This window comes from Pygoscelis adeliae, unplaced genomic scaffold, assembly GCF_000699105.1.
Source record: "Pygoscelis adeliae isolate BGI_AS28 unplaced genomic scaffold, ASM69910v1 Scaffold226, whole genome shotgun sequence".
Taxonomy (NCBI): Eukaryota; Metazoa; Chordata; class Aves; order Sphenisciformes; family Spheniscidae; genus Pygoscelis; species Pygoscelis adeliae.
Window position 1 is genome coordinate 3,896,111 of NW_008824983.1, and position 17,051 is coordinate 3,913,161.

General features: G+C 43.8%; 1 protein-coding gene across 1 annotated transcript in view; it reads left to right on the forward strand.

The window, feature by feature from the left end:
• The first annotated feature begins 570 nt into the window (after positions 1-570).
• LOC103918453 (rap guanine nucleotide exchange factor 5-like) overlaps positions 571-17,051 on the forward strand; it is a 155,411-nt gene continuing 138,930 nt past the window's right edge. The window contains exons 1-2 of the mRNA XM_009325765.1: positions 571-627; positions 3,408-3,824. Coding sequence (XP_009324040.1) covers positions 571-627; positions 3,408-3,824 — 474 coding nt within the window. The remainder of the gene's footprint in view (positions 628-3,407; positions 3,825-17,051) is intronic.

Here is a 17,051-nt window from a genome sequence, read left to right on the forward strand (position 1 = left end):
GAAATGATTTCCAGGAGGATTTGCTCCATAACCTTCCCTGGACCTAAGACAAAGCTGATTGGCCTGCATTTCCCTGGGTTATCCTTCTTGAAGATAGCTGTGATGTATTTTTTCTAAACATCAGGCATCTCCCCCAGTCACGATGACCTTTCAGAGATGATAGAGAAAGGCCGAATAATAACTACCTCAGGACTTTCAGGTGCATCCTATCTGGTCCTGCGGACTTGTATCTAGCCAATTGGCTCCAGTACTCCTTAACTGTACCTTCCCCAACTGTAAGCAACTCTTCACTCTGCCAGGGCCCTGAGGGCACTAATAGGCTGTAATTGCCTTGACCACTCTCCCCTGGGACCTTCACCCACACACCCACTGACCATGGGGCCAGGAGCTCTCTTAAGCTCAGGCTCAGACTATGAGCCTCAGACTATATACTTCCTGAACTATGTTGCAGCTGTAGGACCTGTTTCCAGTCCTGTTTCCTGGTGGTCATGAGTCATTATGTGGATTTCCTGGGTTGACCTTGGATCTGACTTGTTACCTTGCCTTTGCCTGATGATCACTGGATGGTTGATGGGACCTGTTGCTGCCACTGCTCCTGCTCAGGGGCTTCGGGACTATGCCCCAATGGTAAGATCTCTGCCTGTGCTGTCCTTACCCTTGGCTCACCCTCCCCAGTGGAGCAGCCCTCCCCTTGCTGTCTCCTGACATGCTCCCACAGACTAGGCTAGTAGGATCAGGGAAATGGGAGACCAGATGGCAGACCTTACTGTTGAAACCTAAGGCCAGAAAGAAAAGCATTGAGTACTTCAGCCTACTCCGTGTCTTTTGTCACTAGGTTCCCTGCCCCATTACACAGCAGGGCTGTGTCTTCCTTAGATTTCCTTTTGCTGCCAGTATGCTTATAGAAGTCCTTCTTGCTGACCAGCATGACCTCTACGTGTTCCAGCCTAGCTGAGCTTTGGCCTTCCCAGCTTCACTCCTGCAAATTCAAGCAAAGTTTCTATATTCCTCCTGGGTAGCCTGTCTCTGCTTCTACTTTCTGTGTGCTTTCCTTTTGCATTTGAGCTCAACCAGGAGCTGTCTGACTCTTCCATGGGCCCCTTCTCCCACAATTGGTTCCTGCATACCAGAATGGGCTTTACTTAGTTCAGAACTCTTCTCAACTCTTACCAAGGTTAATCGGGAGCTTTTGAGTCATTTCAGTGCAAGCCAGATTTGTTTTCAGGTGTTCCTATAAAGTAAACATCCCTTGCCAAGCAGAAACTGGAACACTTGAGACATCAGTTCACTGTAAAAGATATTGTGAGGTGGTAAAGGAACTAGTGGTGGACAGAAATATGAATGCAAATCATAGTACATACTTTCAGTGTGAATCCTATGATTAAAATGTTAGTCTTGCCCAGTGCTGTCTCTTCTGATCTGCAAGCAGAGCTGCAATGTATGTTCTTATGTGCAGGAATATTATAGGTTTTCAGTAGTTTCCACTCATCTTCTAACACAAAACCAAATGGCTACTAGCCATAGTGCCAGCTCCCATCGTGCTGTTGCAGGCCAGGATAGGTCTCCAGAGGATAGCTGAGGGTGGCAGGAGCTTGAGCAGAGTTGCATGGTTCCTTGCTGCCTGCCTCTGCATGCAGTGGTGGTGACCAGCTGGGATGCTCAGGATGCAGCTGGGCAGTGGCTCCTCTGCACGTCAAGTCCCCGCTGGGGCTTTACAGTGCTCGCTGCGGAGCAAGGGCTTCAAACTCTCTTCTCCCCGGTACGGACCTGGTACAGCTGCTGTAGCTCACCCTCGGGTGTTACAGCATCAGCTGCTCGCTCTTTGCTGGCCCTGCCTGTGGACTGTGGCAGTGTAGTGTTAACAAGAGCTTTGTCAAAAGCTGGTTAAATTCTACTAACTGATGAAGCAGCTGGCTTGCTGGTCCTTAGTAGCTTTATGTAAATCCTAACCCATAATCAAGATTTTATATGAACCTTTATGGGAGGAGCCTTAATTGGTAGAAAGATATGAGGTGACATTGATTTCCTACCCATCTCCTGTTGCACTGGAGACCCCCCAGTTTTGAACACACTGAGCCTGACCCAGCCTTTGTCTTAGGGGAAAAAAAACATATTGTACAGCAATATATATACCAGTACATCTTTTTCAACAAGAAGTATTTTGACTTCAGAGAAAACTACTGGTTACAGAAAACACAAACCCTTTCGTGGCATGGGAGCGACAGCAGCACATGACGTGCTCAGCTGCATTCAGAGGAGGGGACCGGGGAAACGACTGATTTCACACATTTGCTTTATACCAGCTTACAGGCATGGTGCAGACTAGTGACTCTCATGTCCACACAATGATGTTATCAGGGTTTGCTGGAAAATGCCTCAGGTATCAGTTAGGTAGAACAGGGAATATTAAGAAGTTGTATCAGGCCAAATTTGTGCACAGATGATAAAGCAACTAGGAATAGGGACAAAATAGCCCTAATTTCACAGAAATAATGTCAAAAAGATGTTTTAGTTTGCCTGTGGTGAATTCCATGAAAATATTTTTCATTTGGTATTAGCCCAATTTGTGTGAATAACAGCTAATTAAAAAAACCCCAAACTAATAATCTATTAAATCCCCTGAGAGCTTTTTTTATTTTTTTAAAGAGCTAATATGTACTTAATGGAGGGGCTAAAAAATGTAGCTACATGTAATTATGGCAGGAAAAAAATTCCCAAGCTGAACTGCAGAGCTTCCCCAAAATGGTAGTCAGCAAGGCGTCCTTAGGGAGATGGAGCAGAGCAGGTTTTACATTACATCCTTCACATGCCTCCTGACAGGACCCTTCCAGCCCCCACCCTCAGGGGGCCATAGGCTCTCTTTTAACCCCAGATATCCAGGTAAGAGGATCCGTCTATCAGCCCCTGAGCAGATGGCTAATGCAGCCAGCATTTCCACTTACAGCATCGACTGTCCGTGGCAGCTGCTTTCCAGCCCCACCATACCTGAAGCTCCAGGCTTTTCCTCTCTCTTCACAGCCCTGAAGCTTGCTGGTGCCATAGTCAAAGCTCCCCAGCATTTGTCAGAGGAGCAGTGTTTCAGTTATTTGTTTGGGAACTTGTTTTTTGAGGTGTGTTTCTTACGCCTCAATCTAGAAATAGTATTCTATTAGTATTATATATAATAGTATTTTCATTTTAAAAATCCTGAAGTCAGTTTAATTCTCATTTTAAGTTTCAGGTTTTTTTTTTTTTTTTTTAATTCTAGACATCTCCCTTTTTTCCGGCCTTCCAAACCACTGAAAGCCAGCAGATGTGAATACAAGAATGACTCTACCCCAAATCCCATGTACCCTTTTGGAAATCCAACCAGTAATCAAAACATTCAGCTGATGAGAGGTATAATATAATTTTTCTCTGCGGCACAGAGTCCAGGCAGCCCTGCTTTCCCCCCCCCTTGCGAGCGGAAGCAGCCTTCAGGATCAGCAGATGCAGAGGGAAATTCAACCACCACTTTAGAGGCAGATCTGGCTTCAGGAAAGCTGCTGAAAATCCACTTGAATTGTAATGTTCATTTTGCCTGCCCGGAGGTTGGTGCCTCCGCAGCCAGCTCTCCCTGCGGCAACGTACAGGGATCCCCGTGGGAAAACTCCCCGCGGGAGCCTCCCCTGCCTTCCGGCGACAGCAACGCCTTGCGAGCCGGTGGTTTGTTTCGCCCCCAGCCGAAGGGATTCGAAGAGAAGGTGAAGTTTAGTGTAATGAAAAGCGGAGCACGCCGCCTATTGCTAAAGGTAGACAAGGGTGATAAACATTTAGGTTTCCGGAAAGCAGATAGTGAGGTTATGGTAAGGAGATAGGCATCTAAATATTAAATAGGTATAAATAATACTTTAAACGGTATTATTTAAGTACTAATCACTATTTAAAACACCAGCCCACAATGACCAAAATTTTCACGAGTGTCTGATGTTACTCACGAGCTACTCAGCCAAACGTATCCCCAGGGTTTGATTTTTCTTCCACAGGATGACTGTTCAGGGGGGTACAATAATTTGACCTCTTTCAAGTATTTAAGGTCAGAAACCAGAATCGCCTCTCTTATCAGAACAGGTTATCCAAGGTGATTAGTACGGTGTGAGCACGGCTTCCCAGAGTGAACAGCGAGCAAGGCAGCTCTCCGGTCCCATACTGAAACGTAAATGGGCTTTGGAAATCTTTCCCTTGAAAGACATGATCTGGTCACAAAACCTAGGCCAAAATTTATAAAACATGACACTAATAGACAGAGGGAAGAAGAGTTAAAGGGGGTTGAAAGAAACCTGGATAAATTCAAAGGCATTTTTTGTCCGTTTCTCTTCCAATGAATGGGATATAAGTGATGGAGGAGGGAAAAAACTAGGAAGACTTACTTGACTGAAATGCCAAGTAGGCTGTATTAACAGAGAAAGGCATTGAATGCAAATTAAATCAAGCAGAGATAAGTTCAAAGTTACAGTCTTTTCAGCTATGCCCTTTGGTCAAATGCTGAATCATGATCAGAGTTGGTCCTTCATTCTGCTGAGTACTCTGAGGTGCTGAGCTCCCTGCTTTACCTTCAGCTAGGAGAAGTTACTGGAGCTCGTGAAGGGGAAAGAAAAGACATTCATATAGTAGAGTATTAAAAAATTCTATATAAAATGCTACTTCTGTGTTAAAATTAAAATGGAAGACTTCAGAAACATTGAAGATGCTGTTGGGAATGCATGTGGCTTGTTCTTTATGTAGCTGGATGGCATCACCCCTGTCTGCTTGTTTGGCTCAGCCACCATGGGAGTCCTGTGTTGGCAATGCTTGATGACAAGTGTAGTCTGGTGGCAACTTCTAATTCAGAGGGGAGATTCAGCCACCCAAGCTACAAATCCAACTTGGTATTGCAGGAAATCCTGATTTCTCATTCAATCCTGTAGTCAAAACTTTGCTTTTTATTAAAAAGCTGGGTTTTTAAAATTGTGCTTTGGAATGTTGCCTGATTTTTTTTTGAGGGGGAAAAAAAAATGTCCTAGAAATAGTAGAAATTTCTGCTAAAAAGTTAAAAAATTTCAGCTATCCATGAAAAAAGCTCTAACAAAATTTCTGGCTAGCTCTGGAATTTGCTCCTTTATTTACATAGATAATTCTATGCAAACTCAAGGGGAAACATGACATGACCATATTTTTAAAGTTAGCTGAAACTGAAACACGGTCCATAGGTGACAGTAATACAGATGATGCGTTTGAATTTAAATTGGCAGAGTACAAAACAACAACCCAATTATTAGACATTATTGCTAAATTAATATAGGAAAAAAAGAAGTGATTGTTACCTCTGGGAGATTGGCTAGGAGTGCGCAAAGCGGACAGCAAAGCTGGAAAGGAGGCTGCAGGTCCTTGGGTGATCCAGGGCGAGGCTCCATCGCTATCATGACTAATAGAGCTATAAGGCGACTGTTACAGACTGTAGCTGATCCATTGGTTCCAGATATGCTCAACAATCAGTATGCAGATCTGCTAATTTACAGTATATTACTCAATCTAAAGGATGTTTCTACGCTCCACTAATAGTTCCAAAAGACTATTATTTTCTAGTTAGCAGAAAAGACGAAGCCAGACCCAAAGCGGTGGAGAAGCTTTATTTTTATGTAGTTTTGTGATTACATTCTTTAATAATTCTGCATTAATTCAAAATGGTTTATAATCCACCAGGACCAGATTTGAATACCACATGTGCCAAGGCAAAAGCATTGTGGTGGAACACAACCCAGTGAGCAAGCCAGATTAGGCAGAAACTGTGATGAAGACAGAAAAGAAATTAAGGTAGGCTGGAAAGCTGAAGCGAGCTGTTGATAGGGATTTAAGGGAATGCTTTAACTGGCAGTTTGCAATTGGAGCATGGGAAATGCCAGAATGTAACATTTTAAGGTAACGTTACATAGTATACAAATCAGTTCATGTATTATATTGCAGATCATAATTATGCAACATTATGATACCAGTTTTATGCATTATAATATTTTGTAATATTGCTGTAATTATATAATTGCAGCACATTATAATGTTATGTATTATACTAATACATAAGTCATTAAGACCCTAAAGCACATGGAGTGGTGCTGCAAAATTCTGGTTTTCCTTCCTGATAGGCTTCTTGGAATATTTGGGTGATTCCCATGTAACGGGACCAAAATCCCAAAATACATTGTCACTTCACCATCTCGCAGTTCTCACTTGTTTTTCATCAGCTGCTGCTTATCTCTGGCTATGTTTAGCGCTAGATAGAGTTAATTTTCTCAATAGTAGCTAGTGTGGGGCTGTATTTTGGATTTGTGCTGGAAACAGTGTTGATAACACAGGGATGTTCTAGTCACTGCTGAGCAGGGCTTACACAGGGTCAAGGCCTCTTCTGCTTCTCACCCCACCCCACCAGCGAGTAGGCTGGGGGGGCAAAAAGGAGTTGGGAGTGGACACAGCTGGGACAGCTGACCCCAACTGACCAAAGGGATATTCCACACCATATGACGTCATGCTCAGCATATAAACCTGGGGGAAGAAGAAGGAAGGGGAGGACGTGTGGAGTGATGGCATTTGTCTTCCCAAGTCACCGTTAGGCGTGATGGAGCCCTGCTCTCCTGGAGATGGCTGAACACCTGCCTGCCGATGGGAAGGAGTGAATGGATTCCTTGTTTTGCTTTGCTCGTGCATGCGGCTTTTGCTTTACCTGTTAAACTGTCTTTATCTCAACCCACAAGTTTTCTCACTTTTACTCTTCTGATTCTCTCCCCCATCTCACCAGGGGGGAGTGAGTGAGCAGCTGTGTGGTGCTTAGTTTCTGGCTGGGGTTAAACCATGACAGATGTACATAAAAATGATCTGCAGCTGCCAGCTAAGGCCACTAGTTACTCTCAATGGTAAAGCCTCACACTTGTAGTATTTACAGTCCTGAGCTCTCACCACAAGGCTGGCTCTAGAATGGCTGAAATGGCAGGAGGAGCTAGAGGCATGCTGTTCCATGCAGAGGAACAGCATTCTTCTACACAGCTGGTAAACCCTCGGCTGTTGGCTCCCAGTAAGCCTTCTGCTAAGGAAGGTAGACTTTGCTCCAGGCACTTAGAATGCATGCATCATTTTTACCGTATGCCTTACATGCAAAATTATTATTATTTAAATCTAAGATGGCTTATTAGTAAAATTGTTCAATAAACATTGCTGCATAATTCATTGCATACACTGGGAGCTTTTAAGTCTAATGTGCCACATAATGTACTGTGTGCCTTCAGTGGAATGCAAACAAATGCAGGCAGTTGTTCTCATTTTCAGTAGCATTGGCCAAATCATTAAAACATCACCGTTATTGCTGTCCTAAGTTCTCTACTGTCAGTCAGTGCCGTTTCCCACCTGCAGTCCCCTGCTGGGCTCTCAGATTTCTGGAGAAAACGGAATGCTGCAGCCCTCAGAAACGCTTCCTCAGTGCTTCGTGGTAGGGGCGAGGTCCTTGGTCAGATCCTGCTAGCACGTTCACTCCCAGTGTTTGTCATTGACATAATTTGCTTACCGTAAATATTCTTAAGGTTATATGTTGGGCTATTTCAGGAAAGCGTTCAATTTTTCAGAACTTTTTTCTTATGTAATTTTGAGCTGCCCCCCACATAATAAACTACTTGGAGATTGTTTCAATTGGGAAAGCAGATATTTCTGCTTTCTCCATGTTTTCAATGTTCTTTCAAATAATTTAATTCTCAAAGGTCAGAAGCTCCAGGGATGTGTGATTAGTGCTAGAACTCATTCTGATGTTAAGATGATAATATTAAAAGTAGATTAAGATTTAGGTCGGCTATGTTACTGATGTTCACTGATATAATAGGAAGTTGCCATATTCCCAGGACAGAAACTCCAAGGACCATGTTCAGAAAACTTAAACTCTATTAGCTCTGTGAACCTAGTATCTCCTATGGGCTATGTGCCTCTGTCCTTGGATCAAAGCAAAAAAGCAATGAAAATATGAGAACAATGTCCCTATGGGCTTCCTCTGGGGAGGCAGAACTCAGAACTGCCAAACTCTGTGAACTGTGTTTAAGCCAACAAAGCTATTGAGATAATCCAGGCACCCCCCCAGAGAATTCCTCTGGAATAACCTTCTGGTTTATGGCTTATTTGATTTCTTCTGGCTGAGTTTTGATGTTTCTTTGACAGGTTCTGGAGGGTTGCATCTAGCCTTGTTTGGCTGGTGGTGGAGAGTGCTAATGCCAGGGACCCTGGGGGAGTGCCAGGGAGGTGAAAGGGGTCAAACTGAACGATCCTTGTTAACTCTGCCTCTACAGAGGGAGTGCACATAAAGGAAGAGGAAAGATTGTGTCTGAAGAGATGAAAACTAACATAATTAGTGAAGGGAATCCATGTCTCAACTATACATCACTGTCTTGCTTTCTGGTCTCATATATGTCCTCCTATAGTTTCTGCTAGCATACTATACTTCCAGTCTTAAGAAGTTGATACTGCTAGGTCAAGTTGCTCAGCAGCTATTGCATTTCTGACTGACTGCTGTGTTTATGGTTGTGCATCCTGCTACTGCTGTGTAATTCACCTGTGTGAGGCGAGCAATGAAGAGAACAAACTCTTTCAGGATGTCACGAAAACCAAACTGTAAATAGCATTGCAAAAACTTCTTCAGAACACTGGGATTTTGCAGTAAAGTTTATAAAAAGTCTAGTCTTGGAAAACCAAGACTTAACTTTGATTAGAATTAAATAAGCAATTTCATGCTGGTGGAGTATAGGCAATGGTTATTAATTGCTAATGTGATCCATTTCAGAGTGCTTTGATCCTTGCAGAAGCAGAGTTGCAGTAGTAAGGTCTCAGCCATCTACGCATTGGATATTTATGATATTCTGTTGTGTTGGGTAGTTCTGGTTGCACTACTGAATACTGATTTCTTAGGGGTGTTGCTGCTTCAGCTGCATCCAGGAAAAGAGAGCCAGACTGCAGCCCTTTGTCCCTTGGTTCAATTTCCTTGATTGCCTCTCTTCACCTTTCAGAACAGTAATGCATTGATGATGTTTTGGCTGAATGACTCGTATTTGAAACCTGTCTTTATTATTTTTTTGTTAAAGAACCTGAGCAGTTGCTATGTCAAAACCTGGCAGTCTTACATTAGTCAGCAGCAATAGCCACAAGGCAGTCCAGCAGTTCCCATGGTCTCATCCAAAATGTGTGACTTGTTTAACACTGTAGTCATGCAAGCAGGCTTGTATAGAAGGACTATGTACAGTCTTCCACCACAGCCACGATGGAGGGAAAACCAGGAACGACTCTTCCCTTAGTAAGGCATTCATTCTCATAAATGAAGATGGTTTCCTGGACCATGTTGCCTCCTCTCCACCAAATGCAACACTCATTAGAAGGAGCCGTCACAGATTCGTGGATGAGATTAGTAGACTCAGTGACAACAGTCTAGCCACAGGACTAGAAATACTGATGCCAGGATGATGGGAGCTCATAAATAAAAAAAAATATTCATGGGAACTTCATGCACTGAACTGACACTTAAGGAAACACTTAAGCTCTGGTTCCCTGACTTCTCACACAAGAAGCCAGCCCATGGAGCTTGCTACCTGGTGGGACAACCAAATTCAGACTTATTTCCCATTCTCTGAATATCTCTTTTTACTCTTAAAGACAGCATCTCACCTCCTCTCACTCCCTCAAACTCCCTAAGATTGTTTCGTGTTACTTGCTGTTGGGAAGACAGACAGACAGAAAAAAATAAATTGTAACCCACAAAGTGCTGAATTAAGATCAAGGAAATACTGCTGTGAAGATTGGAGACATCCAATGACATTATTTTAATTTTCTTTTTTTTTTAAAATAAGGTCTCCCAATTTCAGGGAAGAAATCAAGACCGCTGAAAGGAACACTAATAGCTTATACAACAGGACCATTGTCTGAACTGGAATTATGTGTGCTGGGTTGAGGAGTTTTGAATACACCCAGATTCTCCAGGGCTGAAATGTCCTCACTAAACTACTCTTTTTGAAAAGTAGCTTATGGCCCATTCATAGATCCTGCAAACTTTGATGTGTCAGTCACTCCTTCATGACGCCAAATGCAAGCAGGCCCCCCTGTCTGGAGTTGTCCAGCAACAGCAATGGGATTTCATCAGGCTTTTATGGAATGGTGGTACCTTAAGTGTTGTCTGTGGTGGTAATGCGCTGTGGGCTAAAATCTCCTCTAGAGTATGTATTCGTTGTCTAAAAACACTTTCTTCTAATATTGACCACAGAATGAAAAAGATGCAAACTTTGGAGGGAGAGTTATTTTTCTTAGACTGGTGGATGAAGTTAGGAAAGCATTAAGAAAGCAAGTTTCAGGCAGATGCACAAACTGTTCTTATGGTTTCAGACAACATTGTGCTGGATGGGGGAACGTTCTGGTTGTGGGACCAATTGTTTTAGTTAATTTTCAGCTGGATCAGTTTTTCAGCCTAATCCACTATGAATGGCAGTGCTGGCAGCAGAGGGGCGACAGCGTGGGTGAAGAACGGCATCCAGGAGCAGGAGAGTCTGACTCTCCTTTCATGGCCGTGCCCGCTGATGTCAGCCTAAGGAGCTTGTGAGCCTGTGACGGCATGCTTCTGATGGTCACAGGCAAGCTAGTCCTGTATTAAAAGTGTTCCATACACTATGCCAAGTCATTTTAGTATCTAAAAGTATATGATAACCAGTCCTCTATGCAATTATAACAGTGTAATTATAACTTCAGCAAGGTAGTAACTGAAATAGGCCATGATAAGAATTGTTTAGCTTATTTTCTAAATTTCCTTTTGACCTCTTGTGCAGAGGGGGACATCACTTTAATCTGGTATTGCTTTTCACAGGAATAAAGGTGTCTGAGAAAGGCTGAAAAAAGAAATTACTAATTTTCTCCCTATACTTTGGTAAACTAATTTAAGTGGAAACACCATTTGGAGGTCAAACATTAACATCTGGCTGACATCTTCTGACTGTCTCAGGAAATCCAAAATAGCAGTTCAGGATTTGTTGGTTGTTTTTGCTTTGGAAGTGAGTTATGTAGAAATGCTGAGAAACCTCCATTATTCGATTTTGGAGGGGCAGGAAGAATTGCTGCAGTCAGGGAAAATGATGCAGGGGCCTTCAGGAATATCCTACCCTGGCTGTACTTTTGGTGCATTTTGCCTCTATGTTAATTGTTACTTATTACGCCCTTGTTCTTATTACAGCATTTCCTACTCAATTCATTCTAGACTATAGAAGTTATATAGCCCATAACCACAGGTTTTAGGGATGCTTTTAGATATCATTAGCCTATACTAATAACTGCTTTCAAGGTAAACATAAAATTCTTGTAGTTGCTGAAGAGCCTTTGGGGAGTCCATTATGGAGCGGTTTTCTGCTTAAAATTCCTTTAATAACCAGGGCAGGCTGATCTATGAGAGTCTGGTATTTTTTTATTGTTGGGGGTTTTTTAAACCACAATTCTGATATCATTCATTATTCATTTGAGATGACATTAGAATAAATTAATATTAAAATATTTAAATGTAGGACAAAGAATTTGAAAAGTTACAGAGATTGATCACCCGAGATGAACGTTGCTGCTTCATTAGTTGTGGCTCTCCGTGTTGCCAGGTTGAGGTACTTCTGTTTCACCTCATTAGCATTTTTTTTCTTTAATGCTGACTGGACTGTATTCAGGCTGTGTTGTGTACAATCTATTTGATAACGGCTCCTATCGATAACCCGATTTGCGTGTGCGAACTGGAATACTCTTCACCTGAAAACTACAGCAATCTAGAATTTTGTAAAAATAACAATAAAATCTTCACATGGCTTGATTTTTCTCCTTGCTAGAAGCTTAAATTTCCGGGAGATTTCAAGGTGTGTTGGTGACATTGTTCATTCCAATACAAGAAAAGAGGCTTTGCGAAAACTAAGATTTTTGTGATTAGCCTAAAATCCAGGAATAGCCGCACTAATGGAGGAAGAGAGGAATGGCATCTTTGCTAACAAGGGCAAATTTTTTAGCCGCCTTTGGTGTCAGCCTCATCTCATATGCAGACAAAGGAGGTTTCTCAGCTTCCCGAGAAGCTTGGCCCATCTTGAATAAATAACGGGTGGCATAGCCAGCCCACCTTGCTCACAGCTCTGAGGCTGGGTAGAGAAATCCCTTCCCTCCTGGGCACACGCTCCGCTCCCGGAGCAGCCTGCAGTGGTGGAGCCAGGGAAGGGGACAGGCAGGGAACGGGTGCCGATGGCTCAGCAGATGGCTGAAAGTCCTTAATCCCAGTAATAATACTAACACAGCCATATGGTCCAGAGCCGTAGGAGAAGCCATTTTTCTAATAGTAGGCAATCTCCAGAATTTAGCTGGGGGAAAAAAAAAAAAAAAGACAAACTTTCAAGCAGTTAAGCCCTTTGCCATGCACAGTGTTGAGGAAGACCCGTGTAGCTATTCTGAACCATTTACACGTTGACACAAATACAAATCAATCAACTCAGTTACAAATGATTGTGCTTTTTGTGCAGACATCTTGTCCTCCAGCTAAACTAGGCAATGTTAATCCCATAGACAGCTGTCAAAAGTGCATGGATTTAGCATAGACCTCAAAGGGAAGCGCCCCGCTCCTGGGGCGTGCGAGCTGGACAGGCGTTTCAGCATCGGTGCATGGGGAGCGAGAAAGTCCGGAGGAAGACACAGTGCCCTAACGCTTTCAGGACTGGTCTCACCTCATCCAGACACCAGCAGAAGGAAACAGAGAACTGAAACCCCTCAGCTGCAGAGGGCAGGGGGTGTCACCACGGAGGTGACTTAGCTATCCTGCGGTGTAGCAGGGGTGCAGCATGCTCACCCTGCAAACGTTGCACTTGCAGCGCTTGGAGTTTCCCTTTATTCTCAACTTAGGACCACAGATGTAAATCTGAGCCTGGCTTTCTTCCCAAAAGGCTGCTTGTAGGGGCTTTCCTCTGGAAAATCTTCTGCTTCCCCCCACTAATCCTCCCTGGCCCAAGGCCTGCAGGTGTGATGCAATGCAACCTTTCTGTGGCATTGGGGCTAAATCTGCCAGGTCTACAGCTGTAAACCCAAATGCAGGACCACAAAACTCAGCAGCTAGCAAATGGAGGAGGAGGGGGGGCACAGAGGAAAGTGTCTGCTATTTCCACTCGAGGTCATCCAGAGGTGCTCCAGACCTGGCCCAGCAAAGCTGCTCGCACTCACTGTCTCCTGCTGGTGGGCAGAGGCAGTGGAGGGAGGTGGTGGAGGCAGCAGCAGCTCCTCCGCTGCCCTGGGGAGGTAAAACAGACAGGCAGAGATATAACTTTGTATTCCTCTGCCTCAGTTTTTGTGGTTTTGGGGCAGTTTTAGTTTGTGATTGCATGTGATGCCAGCTTGATCTTCGTTCCTTATGTGCTTTTAAAAAACTTAAGTTACAAAAAGTACACCTAACTGTGGTTTTAAAATCCTTTCTGCCAGGAATTGTCACTCCCATTATATTTATGCTGTATTTGCCTTCTTTAAATCCTCAGCAGAGAAGCTTAAGGTTTTGCATTTGTACCTGTGTCGTGTTAATTCAAAGATAGCTTTAAAATGAACCCAGTGGATTGAATGCAGGCAGAAGACTGGATGACTTTTGTTGATGTATAGATATCAAAGGGACATAGGTGTCATTGAATGGGCCTCATTTTGCGTGCGTGGGCTCTGTGGGGTTGTGACACAGTAAGATACAGCTCATGCTGCGACTGAAGCCCATTTTAGCTTCTCCTTGATGTGAGATATTGAGGATGTTCAAATCCATAAACACAATAGCACAGCACATGCCCCCCTGGTTCACGAAATGTTCCCACGGCCTTTCTAGTATCCTGGAAAGTGTGATGCACAGCTGGGGCAAACACGGCAGGTCAGGGAAGTTTGTAGGTTAGTGGTTTGTGTGGTACGAAGGGTTAAGATGGAGGGGAAGGCTCCCTTCTCCGCTTCCAGGCATGTGGTCTCAGATCTCAGGCTGTGGGGAAATAAACCTTCCTGGGAAGTGGAGTCTCACGGGAAAAGTCTTCTGCTCCACAAAGCTCCCTGGTCTAAGGGGAACAGAGCTGAGGCTTTGTTGCTAGCCTAAGGAGTATACAGTTTGGTGCTGTCTCGGTGGACTCTTATTACCCAGACATTAAAAAAACATTTTAAAACAAGCTTTAACTTCTTCTGTTTTTCTCTCCCTTTCCCCACTGGAGGAAGTTTCCTATTCCCAGGCATCACTTAAGCCCATGCAGAATTATCTGGGGGATTAACAAATGCAGAGAGAGCAACAGGATTTAGAGAAGACACCCACGGAAGGAGAAAGACTACTGAGATGAATGTTTCCAGGAGACAGATTGTGTAAAACTTTTTGTTTTCATGAGGGAAATCTAGCACTGGTTGCCCAGGCGTGGTGGTGCAGATCACAGGAGTAGAGGGACTGAACCAGGCTCAAACTATGCAGCCAAAAGGAAGCTCGCTGGCAGAGAGGAGGGAGTCTTCAGATCCTTCCAGCACCATCAAGTCTTCACATATGTTCCCTATCAACCCCCTGCATGAACAGTGTGTGGTCAATACACTCTGCATGCACTTATCTGTCTTAGATACCCAGCAGGCTAATTTGATTCAAATACTCTGCTTTTCCCCACCCCTGTGGCAGACAAAAGGCTTTTTATCCCTTAAATGTGACAACAAATAATTTCGGAGCCATCTCCTGTGTGCCCTTTCTGTGCCATGATCTTATCAAAGGCTCCTGGGTAACATTTCTTTGGGAGGCACGTTAAAAAAAAAGTGGCAGCACATTACTGACTAATTGCTTAATTTAAACTGGTGAAACAAAGAAGTTCAAAGTCAAAGCTGAGGGACTCTCAAAGAGCTGCAGGTGTTTCCCTCTTACTGACTGCTGTTTTGTTTCTTCTTTAAATTTATGCTAGCTGCCAGAACTAATATCTACAGAATAAAAATCCAGTTGGTTCCTACCTTCTTTTGCTTCCCCCCTGCCCCGTACTGTGTTTATCACAGCTTTTCACAGGTCCATTGCACTGCACCCACGTTTCCTGAGCTAGGCACTGCTGCTAACCGAAGTCCCTCAGGGCAGAACATGCTGTTAAAGGGAAGGAAGACCCTGGAAAAGCTGCGGCTGAATGCTCTTTCTGCCTCTTCTTGAGAAGTGTAGCTGAAGTATATTGCTATCCCCCTCCCGCCTTTGACTGAAATATTGAAAGCATCTGGGAATTTTTATGCAATGCTAGTTTAAAAGCTTTAATACCCTATTCCACAACTTCTGTTGGCAAGTGTGAGAGGGCTTCCCAGCTCCTCAGGATTGGGACCGTATCCTGCCACCATCTCTAGGGAGTGTGGCAAAAAACCCAAGCACGCTGTAGGATATGGAAGAGCAGGAGCATGCGGCTCGTTGCAAGAAGGTTGCAGCAGAGGAGCAAACCATCTGTTTGTACTGAGCCGCTCCCCCTCACGCGGAGAGGAGCATTAAGCAGAGCTCCCACTGGAGTGACAGTGACACTTTTAACAGGTACTTAGGCAGAGTCAGGTGCTTGTTAGTGGGGTTATTATCTGTCATGAAGAGGTGTCAGAGCAGTTAATATAGTTGACTGCGGGGAGGTAAGGATATAGCTGCTCTGAGCAACATACCTGTCTGCCTGCAGAGGGTATCTATTCCATCACTCTCTTACCTATTTGTAGTAATTTGCTTTCTACATTAAAGATTATACATATGATGTTGGGATTGGATACTAAAATAATTGCTTTCTAGGTTACAAAAATGAAGTGTTGGCATAGTAAATAGCTAACTACTTCAGCCACAAGAAAACCTGGAAATATTTCTTTTGTCTCACACTGATGCTGTGCATGTAATACTTTCTTCTTGACTGGAATGGGCCCGATCTTATCTAATGCTAGACTAAATCCACGGGATGCCCCAGGGAGGCTGCTGCTCAGCACCTGGCTACTGCTCAGGTGTCGGTGTCCATCGTCAGGAAGCTTAGCTGCCTTCCTGTGTGAACACAACACTGAAAAAACCGCTGGGATTGCTGGAGGAGCATCAGCCAAGAGGAGCATCACGGCACGTGGAGAGGCAACCATCAAGGATTGCCGGCGGTGCCTGGAAATCGGTGTGCACGGGGATGGCGCTGGGGCTCTGCAGCACAGGGAAGGCTTGAGCCAGGTGAAGGTGCGTGCTTGTGTAGCGGCAGAGACAGCGGTGTGCAACAGAAGGCTGATGGAAAAGCCTAAAGGCGGAGGTCAGAAAAGTGCTCATTTTGCATAGGGGCTTGTCCAAAATAGCGTCAAAATTCCTTTGTCAAATCTGGGATGGAATCCTCTTAGCAAAACTGTTTTTTTCCTGAGAAAATTAGTCTTTTTTTTTGAAGTAAAAAAGCACAGGAAAGAAAAAAATAAAACAACCCAACAGTGGAAGAAACTCGCCTAACTTTTCTTTTGTTCCCTTTTTCTCCTAAATCTGAGAATGCTGAGTTCTGGGCCATTCCTAGGGTTTCTAAGTCTCATCTCATCCAAGACAATTTGAGCACAGATGATGAAGTTGATTTTTATCTAAATTCTTCATGAGGTTTCAATGTGTTTTATAGTTGCTTGTTTTGTTATCAATATAATTTTTAAAACCATACTGAAGGAAAATAATTGCTTTAGTCACTTGGTGAAAACCTCTGTTGAGATTGTGAGAACTTTGTCTGAATAAGTCCTGAAGGATCATGTTTGTACACTGTACGTCCTATGGATCAAACAACAATTGTTTAAACTGTGGATGCTTTTTGTTGTAAGATGAAGGTTTCTGCTTTTTACTTTTAATCACAAGCCTGAGCTGGAATTAAGGATCTCTGAACTTTGGGGCTGTTTCCACCTGAATGTCTAGGCTGAGAAGGGCCTCTGTAACCATTGCTCTGCTGCAGGACATAGATCAGCCTTTTAACCTTGGGTTTACAGGGGGTTCATTTATAGTGGTATTGGCACAGCTGGAGACACGTCCACTCAGGAGCTGGACTCTGCTTCCAGCTCCTCCGTCCATG